Consider the following 26442-nt stretch of genomic DNA (forward strand, 5'->3'; position numbering starts at 1 on the left):
TCTTCCTGACCCACGTCTCTTGTGTCTCCTGAACAGCAGGCAAGTATCTTACAAGACTGTTGCCTAATCAGAGATTTACACCCATGATTTCTTCTAAGAGTTTTAGCACTGACATTTAAAAAAAATGTATTTATTTATTTGGCTGCATCGAGTCTTGGTTGTGGCACGCAAAACCTTTCTTGGTGGTGCACAGACTGTCTATTTGTGGCACACGGGCTCTGGAGCATAAGAGTTCAGTAGTCAGGACGTGCTGGCTTACCTGCTCCACAGCATGTGGAATCTTAATTCCCCAACCAGGGATTGAATCTGTGTCTCTTGCATTGCAAGGCAGAATCTTTTTTTTTTAATTTAATAATTGTATTTATTTATTTAGTTTTGGCTGTGCTGGGTCTTTGTTGCTGCATGGGCTTTTCTTTAGTCGCAGTGCGCAGGCTTTCATGGTGGTGGCTTCTCTTGTTGCAGAGCACAGGCTCTAGGGCACTCGGGCTTCAGTAGTTGCAACTCGTGGGCTCAATACTTGTGGCTCCCGAGCTCTACAGCACAGACTCAACAGGTGAGTTAGTTGCTCAATAGTTTATAGGAGTTAAACTCAATGAGTTTATAGGAGGGAGGCAGAGTGGCCGGGCTTAGTTGCTCCATGGCATGTAAGATCTTCCTGGATCCTGCATCGGCATGTGGATTCTTTACACTGAGCCACCAGGGAAGCCCCTGCAAGGCGGATTCTCAACCACTGGACCACTAGGAAAGTCCCAGCTCTGACATTTTTGAGTTAGTTTTTGTATATGCTGTGCGATAGGGATCCAACTTAATTCCTGGCCTGTGAATATCCAGTTGTTCCTGCACCATTTGCTGAAAAGTCTGCTCTCTGCCCAACTGTTCTGGTCTTGGCACCCTTATCCATAGCTTCTCTTCTTTAGGGGAGAAGAAGATTCCCTGAGGGATCTTCCTAGCTCCTGTACCCATTCATGGGCCAATAACTCAGGAATTTCTCCCTTCAGCCTGGAGTTTTCTTCTGAGCTCCTCACTCATATATAACTTGACATCTCTACTTAAATGCTTCTCACATATCTTTAAGACTGAACTCATGATTATTTCCTCTGCTTTGTCTCAGCAAAACAGACCAGTACCTACTCGCTTAAGCCAGAAATCTAAAATCATATTTGATACATTTTCCCTTACATTCCACATCCAACTGATCACCAAGTCCAGATTGGTTCACAATTGCACTCATCTCACATGCTAGTAAAGTAATGCTCAAAATTCTCCAGGCCAGGCTTTAGCAATATGTGAACCATGAACTTCCTGATGTTCAAGCTGGTTTTAGAAAAGGCAGAGGAACCAGAGATCAAATTGCCAACATCCGCTGGATCATGGAAAAAGCAAGAGAGTTCCAGAAAAACATCTATTTCTGCTTTATTGACTATGCCAAAGCCTTTGACTGTGTGCATCACAATAAACTGTGGAAAATTCTGAAAGAGATGGGAATACCAGACCATCTGATCTGCCTCTTGAGAAATTTGTATGCAGGTCAGGAAGCAACAGTTAGAACTGGACATGGAACAACAGACTGGTTCCAAATAGGAAAAGGAGTATGTCAAGGCTGTATATTGTCACCCTGCTTATTTAACTTATATGCAGAGTACATCATGAGAAACGCTGGACTGGAAGAAACACAAGCTGGAATCAAGATTGCCGGGAGAAATATCAATAACCTCAGATATGCAGATGACACCACCCTTATGGCAGAAAGTGAAGAGGAACTCAAAAGCCTCTTGATGAAAGTGAAAGAGGAGAGTGAAAAAGTTGGCTTAAAGCTCAACATTCAGAAAATGAAGATGGCATCTGGTCCCATCACTTCATGGGAAATAGATGGGGAAACAGGGGAAACAGTGTCAGCCTTTATTTTTTGGGGCTCCAAAATCATTGCAGATGGTGACTGCAGCCATGAAATTAAAAGACGCTTACTCCTTGGAGGAAAGTTCTGACCAACCTAGATAGCATATTCAAAAGCAGAGACATTACTTTGTCAACAAAGGTCCGTCTAGTCAAGGCTATGGTTTTTCCTGTGGTCACGTATGGATGTGAGAGTTGGACTGTGAAGATGGCTGAGTGCCAAAGAATTGATGCTTTTGAACTGTGGTGTTGGAGAAGACTCTTGAGAGTCCCTTGGACTGCAAGGAGATCCAACCAGTCCATTCTGAAGGAGATCAGCCCTGGGATTTCTTTGGAGGGAATGATGCTGAAGCTGAAACTCCAGTACTTTGGCCACCTCATGCGAAGAGTTGACTCATTGGAAAAGACCCTGATGCTGGGAGGGATTGGGGGCAGGAGGAGGAGGGGACGACAGAGGATGAAATGGCTGGATGGCATCACTGCCTCGATGGACGTGAGTCTGAGTGAACTCCAGGAGTTGGTGATGGACAGGGAGGCCTGGCGTGCTGCGATTCATGGGGTCGCAAAGAGTCAAACACGACTGAGCGACTGAACTGAGAGATCTATGTATCATGAATCCCTCCTTCAACTTCCATCACCATGACTGCCACCAAGTCTGAGACATTGTTTCCCTGCTGGAATATAATCTCCTAAACTGTCTGTCTCCATGGAAAATTCTGAATATATACAAAAGAGGAGACTGGGACTTCCCTGGTGGTGCAGTGGATAGGAATCTGCCTGCCAATGCAGGGTTCAATCCAGGAAGATCTCACACGCTGCAGGGCAACTCAGCTCCTGCACCACAACTACTGAGCCCACGCTCTGGAGCCTGTGAGCCATGACTACTGAAGCCCACGTGCCTAACGCCCGTGCCACGCAAGTAGAGAAGCCGCCACAAGGTGAAGTCCGTGCACTGCAAGGAAGAGTAGCCCCTGCTCCCTGCAACTAGAGAAAGCCCTTGCTAAGCAACAAAGACCCAGTGCAGCCAAAAATTAAAAAAAAAAAAAAAGAATGAATTAAAAAAAAAAAAAAAGAATCACAGCCACTCTCTGGGTATCAAAAAAAAAAAGAAGGAGAGTTGTAGGATGGGACCCCCCCCCCTCCATCCTAGGCTCCTGGCAATTTCTCCTGGGATCAGAGTTCTTCTGACCACAGAGTCAGTGACCATGTATCCATCACTACCAACTAAAATAACTACCAACATAAGGTTGTCCCCATTTCATCAACTCATCCTCTACGCCCTCCACACCATTTTGTATTTGAAACAAATCTATGTCTTAGGGTGATCTGTGATCATGCCCACATATGCCAGCTCAAACAGATGCTGCTCCATACTCTTTTAACATATCAAATTGATAGTGTCTTTTCCCTTTTAAATCCCTTCATTGGTTCCCCCTAGCTTTTAAGACAAGGACAAAAACCCTTACTGGGGTCCACTGGGCCCTGCATGATCTACCCTGCCTACCTCTCCAGCCCCATTGCTCATTACTTCACTGCTTACCTCTACCTTCCAGACACAAAGGCTCTGTTTATGTTTCTCCTAGGTGCTATATACCTCTGGCCTCAGGGCTTTTGCACATCAGAAACCCTTTAAACAGTGGTCCCCAACCTTTTTGGCACCAGGGACCAGCTTCATGGAAGACAATTTTTCCACAGATGGGTGGGGGGAATGGGTGGTTTCAAGATGATTCAAGCACATTATAGTTATTGCGCACTTTATTTCTATTATTATTACATCAGCTCTGCCTCGGATTATCATCAGATCCCAGAGGTAGGGAACCCCTGCTCTACAATGACCCCTCCCCAGTACCCTCCAACCCTCCTCTCCCCCGCCAGCCCCTTGGTCTGACTAGCATTGCCATCAGGGCAAATGCTGCTGCTGTGTCTTCAGGGAAGTCTTCCCCTCTCTCTGCAGTTGATTCAGGGCTCCCTGATTGAGGCGCTCTCAGACACTGTGCTTTGCCTTCATAGTACACATGACACAGTTATAATTATGTATTGATCTCTATAAATATTTGTTTCACGTCTGGCTCTCCCACCAAGCATTTTGGGGATAGTAGTTTGCCTCATGCCTTTTCGTACACACAGCACTTACACAGAGCTAAGTGAGTCCAGGCATTCAATTGGAGTTTAGAGGAGGGAGGCAGAGTGGCCGGCAGCCTTTGAGGGCTATGCTGTTGCCAGCCTCTCCTGGGGTCGGCGTTCTTCTGACCACAGAGAGCCAGTGGCCAGTTTCTGCTCACCCAGTCCTGGGCTCAGCTTTGTTGTTCCCTCAGACAACATTTGCTTTCTCTCCTGGCTGGAGACTTTCTTGCCCCTTTGCTGAGGAGTAACTGAGGCCCAGAAGGAGAGAGTGGCTTCCCCAAGGCTGTGAGAAGTTCTTTCAGACCTGCCTCCCTGTCCCCACACCCAGGGTCTTTCGGGACCCTGTGACCTCTCAAGACCCCCAGTGCTCTGAAAAGAGCTGAGTGGGTTCCCAAAGCTAGCGTGATTCTGAGATGGGTGTCCCAGAGTGCACCGCATGGGATCCATGGATGGACAGAGTTGACTTGTCCCGGGAGCAGCCACCCCTCCTGGCAGCCTGGAGCATCTGAGGGTGTCTGTGGGCCCTCCGCTCAGCAGGCCTAGCAGAGGGTGGCCCCCAGGAGCACAGGAGTGCTCTGTTTCTTAATGAATGCAAGTCTGTGTTTAGACCTGAATGACCAGCTTCTAGTCTGGAAACAGCCAGGCCCCAAGTGGCCTGCCAAGAAAAAGTGGTCTGTGACCAGGTCCAGGGTGCCAGCTCACCCTGATTCTGCTCCAGCAGTGGGCACAATGGGACGGGGCCAGCGACAGGCGGGTCACTCTGCAGGACCAGCTCCCTGCTCCATCGTAGCCTGGGCTTTGTAGGAAATCCTGGATGTCTCCTGGAGCGAAGATTCCAGGTTTCGGCCGTTTGTCCAGCAGTCTCCCTGGTGACTGTTCTCAGTTTGCAAGTCTTTGCGCTCTGGCCAGGAAGGGGGCCAATTGTTGGTCTCAGACCTCTGGTAGGGGGAGAAGAGAGGACGGGATCCTGAGTATGGCTGGGTCTGAGCTCTGGGAGCACCTCTGAGCTTAAGGGGGTGGGAGACTGTTCGTGAGTGCTGCCCCAGGTGTGAAGAGGGCCTTTCCACAGCCGCTGTCACCAGGAAAAAGATTCAGTCACATAGGACATGTATGGAGCTCTGTGGGGAGAGTGGGGTGGCTGGTGGTGCCTCCATCTCTGCTTCCCATGGGGCGCTCACCTCTAGGCCTCCTTCAGGGGACAAGGTGGGACGAGGGAGGTGGGGCAGGGTGCGGGCAGGGGTGGGAGGCTCAGTGGGCAAGGCTGAGAGAACCCACCCCTTGACCAAGGCTGGGCCGTGACCTCTCTCAGATCCTCACAGGAACCCTGACCTTCTGCAGAGAGAGGGGATTCTCCTCTCTTTACAGAGGAGGAAGCAGACTCAGAGGAGGGGCCTGGGGGTCAGCGGGGAGGGAGCCAGAGGCAAACTTGAGCGGTTGCCCTCACTCCAGGTTCTTAGGTTTGCATCCCAAGCCCCCACTGATGCTAAAGAAACTACACAGAGGAGTTTCCTACAGGAAGCATTTGTGTATTCAGTCAACAGTTATTGAGCACTTACTGTATGTCTGGAATTGTGCCAGGCCCTGGGGTAAGACAGAAAGAGGGGAGACAAGCCACAGCAACAGGCAAGGCGGCAAGGAGCTCTCTGAGCAGACGCAGGGAGTGGGCACAAGGAGGGAGTGGTCTGCGTTCCTGGAGGCACAGGCTGGCCAGGCTTCAGGGGGAGAGGTGCTGAGGGATCGCAGCGAGGGGGTTTCCACCTGGGGCAGGAGCAGCTTAGCTGAGTGGGGGCCCTGACAGGGCTGGGAGCGGTGGCTCATTAGCACCACTCCCAGAGGCAGAGGAGGAGTCAGCCTGAGCACTTTGCCCCCGAATTCTGTCCCCATGAGGAGCAGGGCCATCCTGGTGTGCTGAGAGAGCCCAGTCCTGGGCGGGAGGTCAGGGGGCAGGGAAAAGCTGTGGGGCCCCTTAACCAGGGCTGGTCCTGTCCACCAAACAGCTTGACTAATGAAAAAAGTTGGGACCAGCCTAGCTCTCGGCCCTCCCAGCTCCCACTCAATGGGAGGACCCAGGGTTTCTGAGATCCCGGGAGGTAGGAGTTCTTGTTAGCACCAGAGCTCAAAGGGGTCCTTGTTCAGGCTGAATCCAGCCGCCCCAAGTGGGCGGGGCCAGCCCACATCTCCTGAGCAACTAGCTCTCCCAGTTTGTTTGGTTCTTGGAGTCAGGAAAATAAAATCTGGTGGACTGGTCTTATCTAAGGAACCCTACTTACGAGTGGGGCTCCTGCCTGGTCATCTCAGCTCAACAGAGTCACTCTCTGCCTCCCTGAGTCCCCCTCTACTGGCCCTATGGGGAGAGTGGGGGCCTGGCCCTGCAGCAGGAAAAACTGGAGGAAAGGACAGAATTTGGGGCCCCCAAGCCCCTCCAAGCAGTGTGTGCACTTTTCAGCCAGACTGAAGTTTGAATTCCATCTCCACTACTCTCCAGTTATGTGGTCAAGAGCAAGGAGCTTTACCTCTCTGGGTCTCAGTTTCCTTATCTGTGTAATGGGGATGATTCATCTCCATTGTGTGACTAGAGTTGGACTGATTAGGGGAAATCATGAGCCAGATTCCTTCACCTCCTTCTCCCTGAGGGCTCCCTTGTTAACAGGGCCAGACTTGATCTGAACCTTCTTCAGAGTTCTCTTCCCTCTCCTGGTCCTGAAGGCTCATTGCGAGTATGGTTCCCCCAGCTGTGAGTATCAGACCTCTATGGAGTCCAGGCCCTGCGCTGGCAGTGAGCCCAGCTGAGCTTCCCTCCTTCACCCCGTGGGTGAAGTGTAAGTTGTACCATCTGCCCCCATTGTGTCTTTTTTTTTTTTTTGAACTTTTTAAAATTTTATTTTATTTTTTTTGGTAAATAGTGGGGTGACACTAGGCAATTATTTCTTTTTTTTAGTTTATTTTTTTAATATAAATTTATTTATTTTAATTGGAGGCTAATTACTTTACAATATTGTATTGGTTTTGCCATACATCAACATGAATCCGCCACGGGTGTACATGTGTTCCCCATCCTGAACCCCCTGTCTTTTGTGTCTTAAAGGACATCATATATCTGTCCTCATGTGTGGTCTTTGGGCAAACCAGGTGTAGGGGATTTTGGTCTTGGCTGCAAGGGCCTGGGCTCTGGAAGGAGAATTGAAAGTTAAGGAGCAGGCGAGGGGAACATACCCTCTTTGCTGTCTCCCCGATGGAGCGCTTGGCCCACGGCCCACCTGCTTCTTTCTCTCTTTTAAAAAGATATTTACTTGGCTGCACTAGGTCTTAGCATTGAACTCTTAGTTGTGGCACGTCGTGGGATTTTAGTTCCCTGACCAGGGATCGAACCCGGGTCCCCTGCATTGTAAGGGCGGAGTCTTAGCCACTGGACCACCAGGGAAGGGGTTACCAGGGACGGCTCCACCTACTTCTCTGTCTACTCTCTTCCTCAGTCTAGACCCAGTCTCCAGTGCACCCAGTGACTCTGGCCAAGCACACGTGCCGCTCCCTCCTGCCGGCTCACTGCCTCTGGCCGCCCACCTCCACCTCCCCTATCTCCCAGTTCGGATTCATCAGAAAGAGAACCTGACGGGCCAGCTCAGTTTTTCACTCTGAAGAGGCTGCTGGTCGGCTTGCAGGTGGCTTTGCTCAGGTCTGGAGCACACCTGTGGCTCTGTTGGCCTCGGCCAGGGTCCTCTGTACAAACAGGGCAGTCTTGGGAAGCCGGGTCTTTGATCCTCCATGTCTCCCATTATTTCGAAACAGCTGAAGGCTGTAAAGGGAAACTCAGCATATTCCTGACCCAGGGGTTCTCAGAAAGCTCCTGGGAAGGAGGATTTGTGACTAGGCTTCGCGCCTGCCACACCCTTTGCCAGGGTTGCTGAGCAGGACAGATGGATTGGCACCCAGCATGTGGCCCCCAACTCAGAGCCCCATCCCTTACATTCAGTGTGGAGTTCAGTTATGGGATTCTCTCCCCCTGCCTTTAAAAAAACCTTTTATTTACTTAGCTGCCTTGGGTCTTAATTGTGGCATATGGAATCTAGATCCCTGACCAGGGATCAAACCCAGGCCCCCCTGTGTTGGGAGCGTGGAGTCTTAGCTACTGGGCCACCAGGGAAGTCTTACCTTTTCTTGTGGGGGGGAAAGGGTGAAGCTGTTGTTGTCTTGAATATGGACATAGGAAAATTATTAGAAAATAAGTGCGGTGCAGCTTCTGGGTAAGAAATAATAGAGTGATTTTTTGCAAAGAGAGATTGCCTTTCGTCTTCCGGTTTCAGTGTTTTGATTGAACCTGACTCTGAGTTCAGTTGATGAGCCTGACTCTGTCCACATGATTCCAGTTTCCCTTGGAGAGGGGTCTTGTTAACCAGTTTTGGGGAGGTATGTGGGGACAGTGGCCCCAAGAGAAAGTTAGGGAGGCTCTTGGGAAGGGCACAGTGTAGTTCAGGCTGGCCCTGACACATGGGAAGGCAGGTCTTACTTCCTTGGCACAACTCAGTAAATGAACTCTGCGACTTTCACAGATGAAAGAAATCTCTATTAACAGTGTGATTCCCTGTCTTGCCAAGGATGTTCCTGGAACTCTGGAGGGCCAGGTGGAGGCACAGGAGGGTCAGGGCCCCAGGTCCAGAGCCCAGGCAGGAGGATCAGCCATGGAGACCAGGAAGTCCACGTCTCCCTCTGAACCACAAAGAAAGGAGGGGTTTAAAATCACCTGAGAGCTTTTAAAAGTCTGAAGTTGAAACTCATGACCCCGCAATTCCAATCCTAAGTGTTTATCTGTAGGAATGAATACTTGTGTCTGCCAGACAGGTGCTGGAATGTTTGTAACAAGGGTTTTGTAATAGGCAAAACTGAAAACTCAACAGCAACATGCCCTTCAATGGTAAAATTAATCAATCAATTGCAATCTGTCCATATACTGGAATTCTAAAGATTGGTGAAAATGCACAGTTTGCAACCACACGCAGCACTGTGGATGAATCTCACAAGTGTGTTGCCAAGCAGAAGAAGAACATGTACCATATGATTCCATCCATAGAAAGTCCCTGAAGAGGCAGAGACAATCCATGCTGCTGGAATCAGGCTGGTGTTTATCACTGACCCAAGGCGGGGGTAGGGGCGATAGGACTGGAAGAAGCAGGAGGGGCTTTGTGGGGGCAGGTTTCCAGGCTTGGTCCATTGGCAAAATACATTGCACTGTACACTTATTTTATGTACACTCTTTAATATGTAAATGAAATATCAGTAACAAGTTAAAAATGTGTGGTTACCTAAATGCTGTCCCCAGAGATTCTGATTTAATTGGTCTGAGAACAGGGCTCAGGCATCACTTTTGTTTGGATGGTTTTTTAAAAAGCTCTAGAGGTAATTCTAGTGTGTCCCCAACAGAGTTAACAGAATGGTCTCTTTTCTCTGTGAAGTAAGTGGTGAGCTGTGTGTTGAGAGGTAGAGCTGGGGGAGTTTGGAGGTGCCCTAATGTCTAGGCCATGGAGCCCCAGTGGCTGATGTTCCTTCCAGGATGTGTCTGTCCCTCAGTGGCTTTATCCGTGGTCTGTGGCTTTGCATTCTCAGGGGCTGCTGCCGTGTTTTCTGTTTGGAAGAGGTCTCTCCTTGGACCAACCGGGGCCCAGCATCCTGGCTGCTTGCAGGAGGGAGTGGAGCTGTGCTTGGCCTTGAGAAGAGCTGACAGGACCCACAGGATGCTCTAGCATCTCAGATGGCCACTAGCAGACAACTCGGGAGAGTGTGTGAACACCCACCCTGGGGGAGGAGACGCCCAAGGGGACCCTCCTGTGACCACAAAGTCCTAGCTGGTTCACACTGTCAGGCCTGGCCAAGTTTTCCACTTCAGCATCAGCCACGGGCACTGCTGCTGCCTGAGGCTTGAGGAGCCTTGGGGGGAGGTTTGCCCAGTGGTCAGGGAAGGTTGTGGGCGGGGGGCTGGGTAAGCCAAGGGAGTGTTGCCAGTGAGCACTACTGTGAGGGCAGGAGTGGCCCAGCCTGTGCTTTCCCCCACATACCGCGTCCCATGCTGTCTGAGCCACTTTATCCTCTTCTGTATGGCTTCTGCCTCCCACCTGAGCTCCTCTTTGATTATTCAGCCAGCACGGATTGAGTGCCCGGTGCTGCTGGACTGGGCTGTCTGCCTGCTCCACAGGCTGGGGCTCCTGGAAGGGCCCATCTGTGGGTGACCCCCATCTGCTCCTGTCCACCATCCCTCCCCTTACTGCTGGGCACCCATCATTCTCTGGACCTCCTTCACTCTTTTTATAAAAAATCATTTATTTATTTGGCTGCACTGGGTCTTAGTTGAGGCATGCAGGATCTAGTTCCCCGACCAGGGATCAAACTTGGGCCCCCTGCATTGTGAGCTCAGAGTCTTAGCCACTGGATCACAGGGGAAGTCCCTCCTTCACACTTACTGTCTGGCTTTTTTTTCTCCCCTTCTCCGTCTTCAAGTGTCAACATGTCTCTTTTTCGGTCTCTCCTTCATACTCATTCCTTTAGCAAACATTGGGTGCCTACTGTGTGCTGGGGGTACAGAGATGTAGAAGACACACGCCTGGCGGAGCTCAGATGTCTAAACAGACAAGCACTGGGGTGGTAAGTGCAGGAGCAGCAGCGTGAAAAAAGGGGCAAGGGACCACAGAGGAAGGATGCCTGGCTCTGCTGGGGGAAAGCTGGGAAGGCTTCACAGAGGAGGTGGTAGCTGAGCTGAACCTAGAAGGATGATTGGGGAATTCTCCAGGTAGATAAGCATGGAAAGGAATCCCAGGAAGAGCCAACATGCAGGGTGAAGGGGCTCCACTGAGTTGCATGGGTGAGGCTGGAAAGGAAGCAGGAAGGCCAGCTGAGGAGGCAAGCAGGAACTCCAGGAGGAAAGTCAGGAGGCGGGGTGGGGGATGGTTGGCAGGCTCAGATCTGGGCTGCAGATGGCTCTGTTGGCAGTGTGGATGTGGGAGAGGGCCAGGTGTTCAGGGCAGGGCGGGGGGCAGGTGTCGTTAGGAAGCTGATGCCAGCATCCAGGAGAGAGATGATGGTGGCCTTGGCTTGCCTGGTGCAGCAGGAGTGGGGACAGCGTATGGCATCGTGGCTCTCGGAGTTCTGGGGGTTGATGGGGTGTGGGGTGAGTTGAATACTCTGGCTTGGGGAATGTGGAGGATGAGGCCTTTCAAGGGGAAGCAGATTTGGGGACATGATACTGAATTCACTTTGATGGATCCGTCTAGATGGCAGGCTCTGCCGCTCAGGAGAGATGAGGTGTCACCGTTAGGGATTTGGATTGGAGAGTGTCTGTTTGAGTCTGGGGGAGCAGAGAGAGAGAGAGAGAGAGAGAGAGAGTGTGTGTGTGTGTTTGTGTGTGTGTGTGTGTGTGTGTGTGTGTGTGTGTGTGTGTGTGTGTGTGTGGTGTCCCTTGAGACTTTGTCCCTGGGGCCTATGGGAAGCGGCGAGGCTCTGCATCTCCAGCTCCCCTTTGCACTGCCTCTCTCTCTCTCTCTTAACCTCCTCTCTGTGTCTCCCCTTTCCTGAGGGGCCTGGCTTCTCTCCCGACATCTCTGAGTGCTAGCTGCCTGTACCCTCCCTCTCAGAAGCTCTCTTGGGTTGGGCAGGTTCATACCAGGCTCATGGGGTGATAAGCTCAGCAAGTATTTGTGGAAGGGATGGGCAGGTAGCCTGAGTTTTTCGGGCGTGAGGCCCAAGGGTGGGGCAAGCACAGCTGTATGCCCCAGATCAGCATCTTGCTTTCCCATCAGGCTCAGCAGGGTGAGAGGGCCTCATCTGAGGAATTTCCAAGCCTTTGCAACTCCCTCTGCTTTGTGTGTGTGTGTGTGTGTGTGTGTGTGTGTTGGTTTGTTTTATTCTCAAACTTATATTCTAGCTGTTTCCCTCAGATGTCTGGTAATTTTTTTTTTTTTTTTTTTTTTAGCTGCATGGCATATGGGCTCTTAGTTCCCTGACCAAGGGTCCAACCCACGTCCCCTGCATTGGAAGGTGATTCTTAACCACTGGACAAGTCCCTATAACCCGCTTTAATGTCCAAAATACTGAGCCTTCCCCGCTCCACCCTCCTCATGACAGTAATGATGTATTTTGTAGCTCTGATTGAAAAAATAGATATGGATTTGAAGACCCCTGATATTAACTCCACAGTCTGCATGTGGAGGTGGGATGGGGTTGCCCGGGCAGGAGGTGTCGTTCACAGCCCAGAGAGCAAGAGCAACTTGGTGGAGTAATTCTCTATGGGAACAGAGGCTGCCAGCAGGGTCGGGGGACTCAGGCTGGCCCCCCACTCTCCAGCTTCCTGCTCTTGCCATCTCTTTCCTCTGGATCAGAGCCCTGTTGCTCCTTGCATGGACCCTGCCTGACTGGTCCTGTTGGTGAATTCTTTTTTCTTTTTAGATTCGTTTTTTTTTTCTTGTCCTTTTTCTCTCTCTCTCTCTATATATATATTTATTTATTTATTTTTTATGTTGGTGAATTCTTGATGACCATTGCCCCAGACCTAGCTTTTCACTGGACTTTGCTCCCATCTCTTTATTTCTACTCATCTAAACAAATACTATGGGAAAGAAGATGAATTAGTAGAGAGTCTGATTTGAAGATGATTTTGAAACCAGTGCAATTCTGCCATATCCAGGGTCTCTGAATCAACAGCATTATCAGGATGACCAGTAGGAGCTGGTTTTAATCGATGGATATGAAGGATTGGCTTTTGACCACCATGGTCATCACATGAAAAGAGGTTGCTACTGCTAAGTCACTTCAGTCGTGTCTAACTCTGTGCGACCCCATAGACGGAAGCCCACCAGGCTCCCCCGTCCCTGGGATTCTCCAGGCAAGAACACTGGAGTGGGTTGCCATTTCCTTCTCCAATGCATGAAAGTGAAAAGTGAAAGTGAAGTTGCTTAGTCGTGTCGGACCCTCAGCGACCCCATGGAATGCAGCCTACCAGGCTCCTCCATCCATGGGATTTTCCAGGCAAAAGTACTGGAGTGGGGTGCCATTGCCTTCTCCGTGAAAAGAGGTTACTTTTAGTTTAAACATATTTGAGATGTTTTCCCCTGTTTTCTTTCTGTTCTTTTTAAAAAAGTTTTGGCAGCACTATAGTAAATGTTGGTCCACTGTAAGCACGTGGCATCTTAGTTCCCTGACCAGGGATGGAGTTCACGCGTCCTGCATCGGGAGCGTGGTCTTAACCCGTGAACCACCAGGGACGTCCCTCTTTCCATTCCCGTTTTCTTCATGGAGATGCTGTGGGAATCACAGCAGCCTTCTTTTGTTATTCTCATGGCCCTTCTATCTTCCAGCTTCTGTTTTTGATCTCGCTTACACTGTCTACACAAGTCACAAATGTGAACTGCACGCTGGTGTTGCCCTAGGCTCAGAGACTGCGGTGATGGCAGAAGTGTCCTGGAGCGCCTGGATGATGGCGGAAGTGTCCTGGAGCGCCTGGAGATGGGCAGTTAGAGCTCACCCACCGGTGTCTGAGAGGAGCCTGAGGTTCGGGGCAGTGAGAGCCCGCAGCAGGGCTCATCATTAGGCTGGGGAAGGGCCCAAGGCAGGTGCCCCTTCCTGAGGTCTTTGAACCTAAGGATGAGTTAGGTTTACAATCCATGCAAAGGATTGAGTATCCATGCAGGGTTAGGTGAGGAAGCCAAGCAGGATCGCAGTCCCACCCAGTTGGTGAGGCTCAGCTTCCTTTTCTCTGGGAATCTGGCTGTAACTTTGACTCTGTGTGTCATCTGAGCTCCTGCAGCCCTGGCAACTTGAATCACACTTTCTAGTACCTGAGTGACAGGCTTCCTGCCTCTGAAACCAAGACCCAGCTCCTCCTCTTCCTCTTGGGGTCCTGTTTTACCTTTGGTTGTCTGGGCCGGAATGTGTTCCTTAGAGTGGAGCCCACATCTTTCTTCTCTTCCCTGGAGGCCCAGAGGGTTTCTGGGCTGCGGGGTTCAAGCTCATGAAGGCTTTTTCGACTTGTGCACACTTGCCTCGCGGGCCTTTCCTATTGAAGCACTCAAAGCAAGAAAGGAAAAGAGATGAAAGAGAGGGCTGGAATCTGCCACACAAAAATTAAACACAAATATAGGAGCAATACCACAGACAGAACTAAAAGGCAAATAGGGGAAATATTTGCAAAAATGATAAACTAAGGATGAATCTTCTCAACAAAGAAGGTAGACAAATCAATAAGAAAGACATGAAGACACTTATAGATACTTCACAGATGAAATCCCAGTGGTCAAAATGTATTTGGCAAAAAATGTTGAACCTATCAGTAAGCAGAAATAGAAATGAAAACAATATATGTTCATTTATCAATTTTGCAAGGTGAGAAAAAGATCACAGCCAGTGTAGGGCCTGGATGTAGGGCAGTGGGCACCCTCATATAGTGCTGAAGGCCGTGCTCACCATCTGTATAGCATCTGGAAGGCATTTTGGAACTGGGTCTAAAAGATCCTAAGAGATGCTCATTCTCCAGCCACTAATTTTACTTCTGAGAATCTATCCAAGGAACAAATAGTGACATGGGGAATGTCTCATGAAATCATGTTAAGCCACAAAACCAGGGCATACCAGTTATGTGATATATAATCCCACTTACACAAATTATATATTTATGAATAAATATTTTCTTTGTGTGACTTGGGGGAGAACTTTTTTTTACTTTTGGCCCTGCCCTGTAGTATGTAGGATCTTAGTTCCCCCTCCAAAGTGAAAGTGCAGAGTCCTAACCACTGGACCACCAGGGAATTCCTGGGAATTTCTTTCTTATGGGTGATTTTTAAGAACTGTTTTTATTTATGTATTTTTGGCTGTGTCAGGTCTCAGTTATGGCATTTGGGGTCTTTCATTGTGGCACGCAGGCTTAGTTTCCCTTCTGCATGTGGGATCTTAGTTCCCTGACCAGAGATCCAACTGGTATCCCTTGCATTGGAAGGCAGATTCTTAATCACTGGACCAGCAGGGAAGTCCCTTATGGGTGATTATTGATCATCATACTTTATGTATTTTATATTTTTTGTATTTTCTATAATAAGCTTTAAAAGCTGAAGGTTTTGGGGGGAGTCTCTGTGAAATGTGTAGTGATGGACCCAAATAAATCCAGAAGTTAGCTCTAGGAGCACACATGCGCGCTCAGTCATGTCCGACTCTTTGCAACCCCATGGGCTGTAGCCCACGAGGATCCTCTGTCCATGGGATTTTCCAGACAAGAATACTGGAATGGGTTGCCGTTTCCTCTTCCAGGGGGTCTTCCCAGTCCAGGGATGAACCTACGTCTCCTGAGTCTCCTGCACTGTGGGCAGATTCTTTACTGCCGAGCCACCTAGGAAGCCCTAGCTTTAGGAGTCAAGGGGTCAAATCAGTGGCACAACCTGTCACTTTGCAAGATTAGGAAATACATGATATGTGCACCAAAATTCTCCTAAGGTTGAGGACAGAGGTCACCAGCCCACGTGGTTGGGCCCATTTGGTGGGTGAGATCGTCTTGTTCCTTGCCGTGTGACACCGGTACAGCCTGCCCCTTGGCGGGTTTCTCAGTTTCCTATCTCTACAATGGTAGGGTGGGAGGGAGTCAGGTTAATAACCTTGAAGGGTCTTGGCAGATCTCGGCTGAGGCGATAACTCTGTTCTTTTTTTTAATTTAATTTAATTTTATTTTATTTTTTAACTGTACAATATTGTATTGGTTTTTGCCATATATCAACACGAATCCGCCACAGATATACACATGTTTCCCATCCTGAGATAACTCTGTTCTTGAAGAAAACTTTGACATTATGTGGTTCACAGCTGAGAGGGATGGAGTGCTGGGATCTGCAGGTTCCAGCTCCTTTCCTGCTGAGAGACCAGTGCACAAGACCCCGTTACCTATTCACTGCCACCACGTTGCCCTGCCTGGGCCACCCTCTCTTCCCATCAACCCTGGGCTCACTCAGCTGGTTTGCCTACTCAGGCTTTATTGATTCCTAGTATTTCTGCTCTGGAGGAGCAGGAAAGGGTGAACTCTAGGCTTTGGAGCTGTTTATTGGAGGCATGAACTGCAAAGTCTTTGGGGACCTCCACCTGCCTGGGGAGAGGTGTCTCCCCGCTGCCGGGCCCTCTCTGTGGGACATTTTTGAGATGGTTTGGCTCTCAGGGCTGAGCTACCCTGACGGTGTGAAGGTGTCAAGGCCACTTCCTGGTGTGGGGCAGCCCCGCCCCCCCAGCCCACACTCACCTTTGGGCTAACGTTCACACACACATCTGTGCCGCATCACCTGCTCAGCCTTGATAAGGCCTCCAGTGCTCAGAGTCCTTTCCCAGAAGCTGGGATGTTTATGGTAATACTGTCTGGGCGCTCTGAAACTTTTGCTTTCAGGTGTGAGCAAGTCTCAGGGTCCTCCCTCCCAGCTGCCTTCTTAAGAGTGGGGCTGGCAGCTCCATGGGAGGCTGATTCTCCTTCCGACCCAGGCATAAACTGGACTTCAGGCTTCCAGGAAGGCCAGTGAGTGAGGCTCCTCTCTCAGCTGCCCCGAAGCCCTGCCTGGGGAGCTGCCTCCAGACTGTGACATCTCCAGCCTCCCCTGGAAGAGCAGGGCTGGCATTGGATGGGGAGCAGAGGCTTCCTGCCTGGACATGGTGGAGCTGGCCAGGAAGGGTATCCCCAGAGACCCTGCCTTCCTGATGAGGGCCCGTTTCTCCTCAGCAACCAACAGATGCACGGGAAGACGGCTTCTCTGAAGAAGAGCACGGAGAAGCTAGGCAGGGTCCAGAGAGCCCAAGACACCAGGTGAGGCCCATTTCCCAGTCAGACATACGTCCGATTGGAGGTGGGCAGCCCTTGGGAGGTGACCTGTAAGAAAGGGGGCCTTAAGGCTGCGTCATGGGGTCAGTTTGGGCAAAGGCTGCCCCGGGCCTCTTCCTCCCACTCCCAGGCCTAGCCCAGGGCGCTGGGACCTAGCAGAGTCTAGGCTTCTCGGGTTACCATCCTCCTCTCTGCCCACCTGTCCTCAGGCCAACCTGGACAGGGCAAAGGTTTGCATTTCAGCAAACCACCCCCCACTCCACCTCTGCCAGCTTTGGTAGCCTCCGTCAGGTCAGGCTAGTCTGCCCAGCTCCCCACTGCAGAGCTGCAGGCCCAGGGAGGCGGCTGAGAGGAGGGCAGTCCTGCCTCCTCCATCATGGCCCATGGCCAGGCCCCAGAGCTGTGAGTCTGACACCTCCACCCCACCCACTCCCCATACTGAGCTCCATCCCTGGCCTCCTGCTCATTCATCCTGGGCCTGCTCCTCAGCTTGTCCCTTGGGCAGAGAAACAGGAGGGGGTTTTGACCCCAGGGGTGGTCGGCTCTAAGCATCTCTGGGAGGTGAGGCTCAGGTTGCCTATACCTTCTGGGGCTGTGGGGTGGCTGCGCACAGTTGACCCCTCCCTGTAGCAGGAGTGTCCCTGCCCAGGGCAAGCTCTGTGCTTGCTGTGCTCACCACTTTGCTGTGGCCCCTGGCGATGAGCCCCGGTCTCCAATCTCTGCCCCAAGCTGGTGGCCTGAGGCCAGGGCAGCACTGGCACCAAGGATGCATGTGGGGGAGGGAGGATTCGAGGTTCCTTGCCCCTGCAATGGTCTGTCTCCTTTGCAGCCTGTACTGGCCAGAAGGCTTGAAGGGTGAAGATGTGAAGAAGTGCAGACAAGAAGGGGTAAGTGGGTGGAGGCCAACTTCTTACTACCTGCCGGGGGAGGGGGTCCTAGGCTGCCTGACTTTGGTGGCTGTTGACTCTGTGGCCACAGGAAACCTGGTGGATGTCCCCTCCTGGGTGGGTGTTGTGTCCCCTTTCCGTCATGGGCTGCCTGTTAAGACCCCGTGTCACCAGGAAACAAGCTGTGCTCAGAACTCAGCCCTCCTCACCCACTGGCTGCTCACCTGCTGCTTCACGGCTAAGACCCTGTAGGCCCCCCAAGCCCTGTGGCCTTATTTCCTGGTGGCTGGAGCAGGGTCCTCTGGTGGTATGATCTCCTGGGACTTCTCAGACCCAGCTCCTGTGTTTTCCAGATGCTACTGAGTAAATACAACCAGCAGTACCACAAGCTATTTAAGGACATTCCCTTGGAGGAGGTGGTTCTCAAAGGTGAGCTGCCTCCCTGGGTTGGCAGGACAGGCCATCCTGCAGTGCCGGAAGCCCAGGGCCTCTCCCCCCAGAACCTCCAGGCACAAGTTCAGCCATGGGAACTGGCTGCCCTTTGAAGTGGTTGGTCTTTTTTTCTTCAGAAGTGTGAGAAGATTGGGCTGATTTGAGACATGAAGTTGGAAAGTTTTCTTGAATGTCAGGGCTTCCAAATCTCATTTCTGTTCTGCTCTTATCAGTGACTATTCTTTCCTGCTCAGACCTCTCAGGGAGTGTGTCGGAGCATTTGCACAAACAAGGCCCTCTCTCCAGGGAAGAGCAGGGCAAGAGGTTCTGCCTATGAGGGTGAACATCCAGGTTGGGGGACAGTGCAGAAACCTGGCAGATCTTTTGGGGCATGGGTGGAGGAAGAGGAAGGATCTAGCAGTCTGGAGGGGCAGGTAGAGTAGTTCAGTTCAGTCACTCAGTCATGTCCGACTCTTTGCGACCCCATGAACCACAGCACGCCATGCCTCCCTGTCCATCACCAACTCCCCCAAACCCATGTTCATTGAGTTGGTGATGCCATCCAACCATCTCATCCTCCGTTGTCCCCTTCTCCTCCTGCCCCCAATCCTTCCCAGCATTAGGGTCTTTTCAAATGAGTCAGCTCTTTGCATCAGGTGGCCAAAGTATTGGAGTTTCAGCATCAACATCAGTCCCTCCAATGAACACCCAGGACTTGTCTCCTTTAGGATGGACTGGTTGGATCTCCTTGCAGTCCAAGGGACTCTCAGGAGTTTTCTCGCACACCACAGTTCAAAAGCATTAATTCTTTGGTGCTCAGCTTTCTTCACAGTCCAACTCTCACATCCATACATTACCACTAGGGGTGGTCAGGATTCTCAGGAAAGGATGAGAGGGTGCTGAGGGAATGGATGGCTGGGGCCTGAGATTGGGGAGGGGACTGAGGAGTTCAGTCCCCGAGGCTGGACTCTGGACTCCTCTGGGTGGGAGGACCCAGGCCCTGGGGCTCCCAGCCGGGCCTTGCTCACGGCAGTCTCATTCATGTGACTTCCCAGTGTGCTCCTGTGCCCTCCAGAGGGACCTGCTTCTCCAGGGCCGGCTCTACATCTCCTCCAACTGGCTCTGCTTCCATGCCAGCCTCTTTGGCAAGGATATCAAGGTAGTAATAAGTGGTAAGGCCTCAGCCCAGGGAAGAGAAGCCCCCGCCCTGTGGGCACACCTTAAGTCAGACCTGTCCCTCTGCACTCTGGCACTTGGTGAGGCCTCTCACTGCGAGGCATTCTACCCGGTGTCAGGGCAGTAGCCCCACCCCTTCCAAACAGGGCCCCGATTGAGACTCCACATCTGGCCTGAGCAGCCTGAAGAGTTCACTGCCGAGTTACTCTGCTTATGGGGTACCTCCTAAATGCCTTCACAAACCGAGTGGGATGTCACACTTTCGGGGCCATTAAGTGGCCAGGTGGTGGCTCAGGGAACTCTTACTGGATTATGGGATTCACCAGGGCAACCATCTTTGCCTCCTAGATGATGGAGTAAGAGCCTAGAGTGGAGTGTGCTGCCTTTGGGGTGGGAGATAACTGGAAGGGAGTCCGCATGAGGTGGTGGGAGGTTCAGATACTCTCCTCCATGGGCCAGACTTGTCCATGGTGTTCGTGCTTGGCTCACTGCCAGGTGTGGCTGGGGCCCTAAGCAGGAGGCAGAGGGACCGTGTCCTTGGGGGTGAGTCCTGAGAGAAGCCTGCCTCTTCCCCCATCAGGTGGTCATTCCCGTCGTGTCTGTGCAGATGATCAAGAAACACAAGATGGCACGGCTCCTTCCCAATGGCCTGGCCATCACCACCAACACCAGCCAGAAGGTCAGTACGTTTCTGGGCCAGCGCGCCCTTGTGTGTCTCCTCGTCTCAGCCCCAGGAGTCCACAGTCTGACCCTGGCACTCTCCCGTCTTTACATACCTCGCGCCTTTCTGTTTTCTATATTCCAGTATGTCTTTGTGTCGCTGCTCTCCCGGGACAGTGTATACGACATGCTGAGAAGGGTCTGCACCCACCTACAGGTATGGAGCCTGGGGCAGGGCTGGGGCCCAGGAGATTGCTTAGGCCTGGACTGAGGTCTTGGGACATGGGTGTTGGGGGAGGTCGGCCCATCCTTTGGGCACAGGGAACCGAGGCAGAGAGAGGGGAGTAACAGGCTCAGGCTCAGTGAACCAGAGGCAGTCCCTGGACGGGGCGTCTGTGCTGGTGTGCGTGTCTCTCTGAGGCCATCGGGCCCCTGCGTTCCCACGTGCAGCCCTCACTTTTGCTTCCTGGGTGCAGACGGACGGGAGCATGAGGCCGCTTCAGCTCTCTCTGGCCTGTGCTGAGGAAGGGGGAGGGCAGCAGTGTGGGGGAGTACATCCCCTTGGATTTGCCCTCTGCTTCAGGATTAACTAGGGATCCTCCCTGCAAACACTTTAGACTCCATCTGGCCCAAAGGGCTCATTTGGAGGTGAAGCTCTCTTGGAGTGTTAGTACTTCCCCACGTCTGACTTTGGCTGTTCCATGATAGACAGGTAACCCCTGTTCCCTTCTGTCCCCAGCCTTCAAGCAAGAAGAGTCTGTGTGTAAGAGAATTTCCAGAGGAACCTGAGTGCGAGTCTCTGGTGAGAACTAAGGCTGGGAGCAGAAGATGCTGGCCTGAGATTGCCCATGGCTTTGAGACTTCAGGGCCTCCTGGTGGGGGGCCCACAGTGCAGAACTGGGGCACCAGGCTCAAGAGCCAGTGGCATGCTGTGTCAGGGTGTCCCCAAGACCCACCATGCTCCATGCCGTGCAGAGTCCTGGGCAGATTATGTTGACATTCTGAGGAGAACACATGGCCAGCCCCTGGAACATGGCCCAGGTTGGACCCCCACACCTTCGTAGGTACAGAGCCAGCAACCCATCCTCTTCCCTTTAGTGGAGTCAGAGGGACCTTCAAGGGGCTGGAGGTGTCCCTGAAATAGAGCTCTGAAGGGTATCATTCTAGAACACAGGCAGGCTCATTGTCGATTTGCCAAGGTCCTGGCCCTTTCTTTCGCTCCCAGGATCCTGGATAAGTAAAGTTTGTAGGGTAGGAGTGGGGGTGAGAGGGTAGCAATGACTCCAGGGTGTTCTGAAGTCTCTGTCTGTAACTATTAAGTGTTTAGCCAAGCATGTGATATGCACAATGCCATGCAGGGGATGGAAGGCTATGTTCCCATTTTTATTGATGGGGACCTTAAGTGCCCCTGCCAAGGGCAGTGATGTACTCAGAGCCCAGATTAGCAGGAAGCACGACTTATTCCATCTAAGATAGAGAGTGCGAGCTCTCCTGGACTCAGCTGATCTGAGCGCGCACCTGGGTTGCCTCATGTCCTGGTTCTACACTAGCAGTCTTCAAAGAGGCCGTCCCCTGGAAGAGTGGCTGGTCACAGCAAGGGAGCAGATGAGAAATGTGATTGCTGTGACTGTGGTTTCCCTGCTTCTGGGTATCTGCTTTCATGCTTGCTAGGCATCCATACTGATAATATGTGGAAAGGCTTTGATAAACCTAGTATGGATCCTTAGGGCAACTGAGATCTCAAAGGCCAAGGTGAGACAGTGTTTCCTGCCTTCTCCGCAGGAAGCCCTCATCCCCGAGATGAAGTGGAGGAAAGTGTGCCCCGCCTCCAGGTCCGTGTCTCTCCCAGATAGCATCCCTTGTATCTCTCGGGCATCCATGGAATCCACGGACAGCTTCTTCCCCTCCAGGGAGCCTCTGGGGTCTGGTGAGTTCAGCGTGCTTGTCCATGGCACCTGCTTGCAAAAACAAGCTTTTCTGTCCTCCCACTTCTGTGCAAAGAGGTCATCACAGCTAGGAGGGTTTCTGAGGGCAGTTTCTTTCTTTCTGCAAATCCATGACAGAAAGCCGAGAGCTCAAGTGGCTTCAGAGAACAGGGGTTGGCAGTGGGCTGGGGACTTGTCTTCTGCCCCAGGAAGATGCCGAATGCTGTCCTTTTGCAGAGATCTCCGACTGTGAGGAGGAGAAGCTGGAGGAGGGGCCCATGAGCAACCGGGAGCTCAAGCTCTGGGATTACCCGCTCCTGAAGGTCTTCTTTGTGCTGTAGGTGACTGGAGAGTGGGGGGTGGGGGGACAGACCTGACTCAATCTGCCTGGGTGTATGGGTGTTTAAAGCTGGTGCCTTGGTGTGTGGGGAAGTCAGTGTCCAGAGTGAGGGAGAAGGTTCTGAGTCAGCTGTAAGCTCCTGGGTGGTGGGGGTGGCCATGCAACAGCCCCTTCTGGAGCAAGATAAAGTATCTCCGGTTTTCATTCCTTCAAACTTGTAATTTAGGGTTAAGGCTGTAGGGAAGGGGAAATATTTGAAACTATTGAAGAAAGAAAAAGTTGTAGAGGATTGGGGAGGGAGGGGTCTGCAAAGTCTGAGAGGCCCATCAGCTAGACCAGGGGAGGGCCATGGCCTTCCCACCGCCTACCACTGGGGTGTTTTCTGGGACACCAGGCTTGTCTGTCATTCGGCCTAAGAGCTAGTAGAGCAGTGAGCTTGGTGGGATGTTTTATGAACAGCTAGCCAGCCTCTGATTCCCTTGCCTTACCTCGGCACCTTCCTCTGGGTCTGCTGGCAGGGTTTTGACTGTCAACCTCAGCATTTGCCTGGGGGAAGGGCTACCACCTGAGGGGGTAATCTTAGTGGCCTCACAGGGCGGGTGTGGGACCAAGGTGGCTGGTTAGAGGGAAAGTGGGTTCTGCTGAAGGACCCAGAACTCCTGTGGGGCTTCAGGGACACTTTCATGGGGATGAGTCTCAGGACCCCCTTGTGGCCTCTGGGAAGAAAGAGGCCCAGGTCCGAACGAAGCTGTACGCAAAGGGTTCTTCAACTCCTCCAGTTGAAGGAACTAGCTTAGTCCCACTCCTATGTTTGGTGATCCTGTAGAAATGCCCCCTTTCTAGAAGAGAGACTCACCTCCTCCCTACCCCTTTTTCTCCAGGATCTGCTTCTTGGTCATGTCTTCATCCTACCTGGCGTTCCGCATCTCCCAGCTAGAACAGCAGTTATGTTCCCTGAATTGGGGCGGCTCGGTCCCTGGGCACAGGTGATGCCCCTTCTCTTTCTCATGCTTCTGGGATTGAGGGTGAAGGACAGGAGCTAACACCCATGGCCAGGCTCCTTGCTAGTCTGGCTGGCCTTGGCCTTGCCCTTGAGCTGGTTTGTTGGCCCTCAGTGAGGTTGGGCAGGGTATGCAGGGTACACAGACCCCACCTTGACCTGCCCTCATGGGTGGACCCACTAACTTGTCTGTCTGTCTTCTAGGCCCTTTGTCTGACCTGTGTGCCATCTCTTCTGTGTGCAGGTAACAGCCACTTGGCCTTTGACCCCAGTCCTCCAAGAGGAATGCTCTGGGTGCTAAGGTGCCACCATCGAAGCCCTTGGTTTGTGCTGCCGCTGTGTTGAGACCGAGTCAGAAAGAAAATATTGCAGAATCCTTCTCCTCCCCGGAGCTCTTCTCCCTCCTTATTTAAATGAGTGGTCTGAAGTACCTGTTTACAAAACTCCTGCAATTTTGGGACTGAGATGGAAAGCCAAGTTTCTGGAAATAGACAAGGAGTTCTGTACACTAAGCTTTAGCAGCCACTTATGTGAAAAAAATTTTTTTTAACTTGCTCCTTGGAAACAGTTCTGACACACAGGTAGAGCATTTGGGACCACTGCAAGGGACAAAGGCCATGCTTTGATACCAAGCACATGGCCCACGCCAGTGGTGGGACAGCGGCCAGAGCCCAACTTGGCAGTGTGGGCTCCACTCTCTTCCAGCATATTGTGCTTTCACTTGGACCCCCGAGAGTTCCTGTTCTGGGGCCCAAAGCGTTTCTCTGCAGGTGGCCAGGGGCCCATGCAGGGCAAACTGGAGGCAGTGAGGTGAGCTCTGAGTGAGGAGAGGAGGTCTGTGGCCAGGATTCTAGCCAGGGGCGTGTTCATGGTCTGTGCAGAGGCTCCGTTCTGGCCCCTCTTGAGGAGGCGGGCTCAATCTGGGACCTCACGACTTGCAGCAGGGGAGAATGGCAGCGGCTGTGCAGAGAACAGAGGGCCAGCCTTCTGTGTCCTCAGTTGCTGTTTCCTGGTGAGGCAGGGGGAGCGGAGCTTTTTTGATCACTGTGGTCACAGACCAGGTACTCGATCTTCCCCTGCTGTGCTCAAACATTTCCAAGGTGCCCCATGTGGGAGGTGGGGGATGGGAAGGGTAGTGCTGTGATTGGAGGTGTACCCTTGTACTCCCTGCTGCACTGCCTGGATTTTGGACGTGGCCAACGGCAGCCTGATGGGCTTGACGGTGTTGGGCCCCCACAGGGCAGAGCTCACTATGTCAGCTGCAGGCCATGCAGGAGGGTCCTCCACACCTTGGGCTCTGTTCTCCATGAGTAAAATGGAGGTGTCCAAGCTGGGCCGGTGACTGCAGGGACCAGGCCAGGGGCGTCTGTCTGATATCTTTGGAAGCAAGAGAGGTAGAAGACAGGAAGAAGGGACATGGTGGCTTTGCCTTAGAGACTCCTCCTCCTCTGACAATGTCTCCTCAATGCTACAAAACTTCTGTGCTTTAAAACTCTCCTGGGACTCCGATCTGCCAAGACAGTGTCTTTGGAGGTGCTGGAAAGGCCTTAGTGAGGAGGCCAGACATATCAGGGAAAGTCACTGGTGATGGGTGGGTGGGGTCAGAAATAGCCACTTTTTCCCTCTTCAGACACCTGAGAAGTTAACTGGTGGGGGTGGGGGTGGGGGTGGGGGTGCGGGTATCCTGGTGGAAATTATTTACTGTGGAGTGTGACTGTCCTGTTTATGACAAACCCAGATGAAGTCTGGAGGGACTGACAGGAGGTGATAACTTCCTAAACTCAGGCTGTAGGTCTCTCCATCCCAGGCTCTAGGATCGGGCTCAGAGCCTGGCCTTGAGGGATACTTTCACTCAAGATGTATGTCTCAGGTACAACTCACGGCTCCATTCTCCCTGCAGCACCATGCTGGATGCATGCCTGTCCTATTTTAGGAACCAGATCCTTGTTTTCAGGGAAATAATCCTACTTGCCCCAATGCCTCCCCTCCCTGGTCCTTGCTGAAGGGCAGGGAGAACAGGTCCATTCTCTGAACCTTGCTGGGTTGAGCCAGAGGTCATAAGAGGTGCCAAGTCATGGGTGGCTATGCCAACATGATGGTGAACCTAGCCTCCAGTCTCCATGCCCCGGGCTCAGAGAGGGCAAGAAGCGTGCAGAAGGGTAGGTGGCTGTGGAGGCCCTCTTGGGGCCCAGAGCTTTGAGTGACTGCAGTGTGCCTGTCCCTCTGGAGGGCCCTCTGTTTCTTCCTTCTGTTCCCCAGCCTGTTCCTTTGGCCAGGGTGCCTTCTGTTGTGCTCAGTTATAAACCATGTGTATTTATGCAGACCTGCTTGCATTGGCAGATGCTTCTCTAATTCCTTGAGAATTTGGTTCAATTGTCTTTCAGTTGTTCCACTATGGCATTAAACGTTGAAAATGTTTTAAAATAAAAATCTGATTTTTCTAATCCTGTGGTATGGAAAGTTCATTTTTAGGTTTTGATTACTCACTAAAGGTACTCTTACTGACGTATTTGGCACCAAGGAGACTGACGGGGCCCAAGTCATTCCCAGAATCCCAAGCACTCTGCAGATCTCATGGGACTTTAGCTGAGCTGACTCACACGGCAGGCATAAGGGATGGTTCGGATGGCCACAGCACACAGCACAGCGTCCTGCCTTGGCTGGGTGGACACTGAGAATGCTTCCCCATTTCTGCTGGGCACTCCAAAGCAAGGTCTGTGGGTCAAACAGTACTGTGCTCCTGACTCAGGAATTAAACTCAGAGCGAGGAAACTCCTGTGTCCTTTTCTATGATATCAAGCCCAGATTTCGGGGGTTAAAGTCCAATTTGGGAGACTTCCCTCATCTCCAGTGGTTAAGAATCTGCTTGCCAATGAAGAAGACACCAGTTTGATCTGTGGTCCAGGAAGATCCTACATGCCGCAGACCTACTAAGCCTATGCATCATAACTTCTGAAGCCCAAGTGCGCTTAGGGCCTGTGCTTTGCAGCAAGAGATGACACTGCAATGAGAAGCCCGCACACGGCAAAGAAGAGTGGCCCCCGTGCGCAGCAACTAGAGAAAGCCCGTGTGCAGCAGTGAAGACCCAGCAGGGCCCCAAATAAATATTAAAAAAAGTCCAATTTGGGCCACATCACCTTTCTTTCTCCTTGGGAGGCACCCCTCCAGTAGTGATCTGTTCCTTCAGT

General features: G+C 51.8%; 1 protein-coding gene across 7 annotated transcripts in view; it reads left to right on the forward strand.

The window, feature by feature from the left end:
* GRAMD2A (GRAM domain containing 2A) overlaps nucleotides 1–25698 on the forward strand; it is a 38104-nt gene extending 12406 nt beyond the window's left edge. For 4 of the 7 annotated variants that reach the window (XM_086322705.1, XM_086322703.1, XM_086322707.1 and 1 more), the window contains 11 exons: nucleotides 16736–16819; nucleotides 17664–17721; nucleotides 18075–18150; nucleotides 19209–19312; nucleotides 19910–20008; nucleotides 20135–20206; nucleotides 20729–20791; nucleotides 21772–21916; nucleotides 22152–22251; nucleotides 23136–23240; nucleotides 23499–25698. In XM_086322705.1, coding sequence (XP_086178831.1) covers nucleotides 16736–16819; nucleotides 17664–17721; nucleotides 18075–18150; nucleotides 19209–19312; nucleotides 19910–20008; nucleotides 20135–20206; nucleotides 20729–20791; nucleotides 21772–21916; nucleotides 22152–22251; nucleotides 23136–23240; nucleotides 23499–23502 — 910 coding nt within the window. In that variant the 3' untranslated portion in view covers nucleotides 23503–25698. Of the gene's footprint in view, nucleotides 1–16735; nucleotides 16820–17663; nucleotides 17722–18074; nucleotides 18151–19208; nucleotides 19326–19909; nucleotides 20009–20134; nucleotides 20207–20728; nucleotides 20792–21771; nucleotides 21917–22151; nucleotides 22252–23135; nucleotides 23245–23498 lie in introns of those variants that run through there. The other 3 variants (XM_086322704.1, XM_086322706.1, XR_015135295.1) reach the window with 2 other exon arrangements.
* Nucleotides 25699–26442: the final 744 nt, after the last annotated feature.

This window comes from Bos grunniens, chromosome 10 (genome assembly GCF_055505025.1).
Source record: "Bos grunniens cultivar Pamir isolate PY7600 chromosome 10, Bosgru_T2T1.0, whole genome shotgun sequence".
NCBI lineage: Eukaryota > Metazoa > Chordata > Mammalia > Artiodactyla > Bovidae > Bos > Bos grunniens.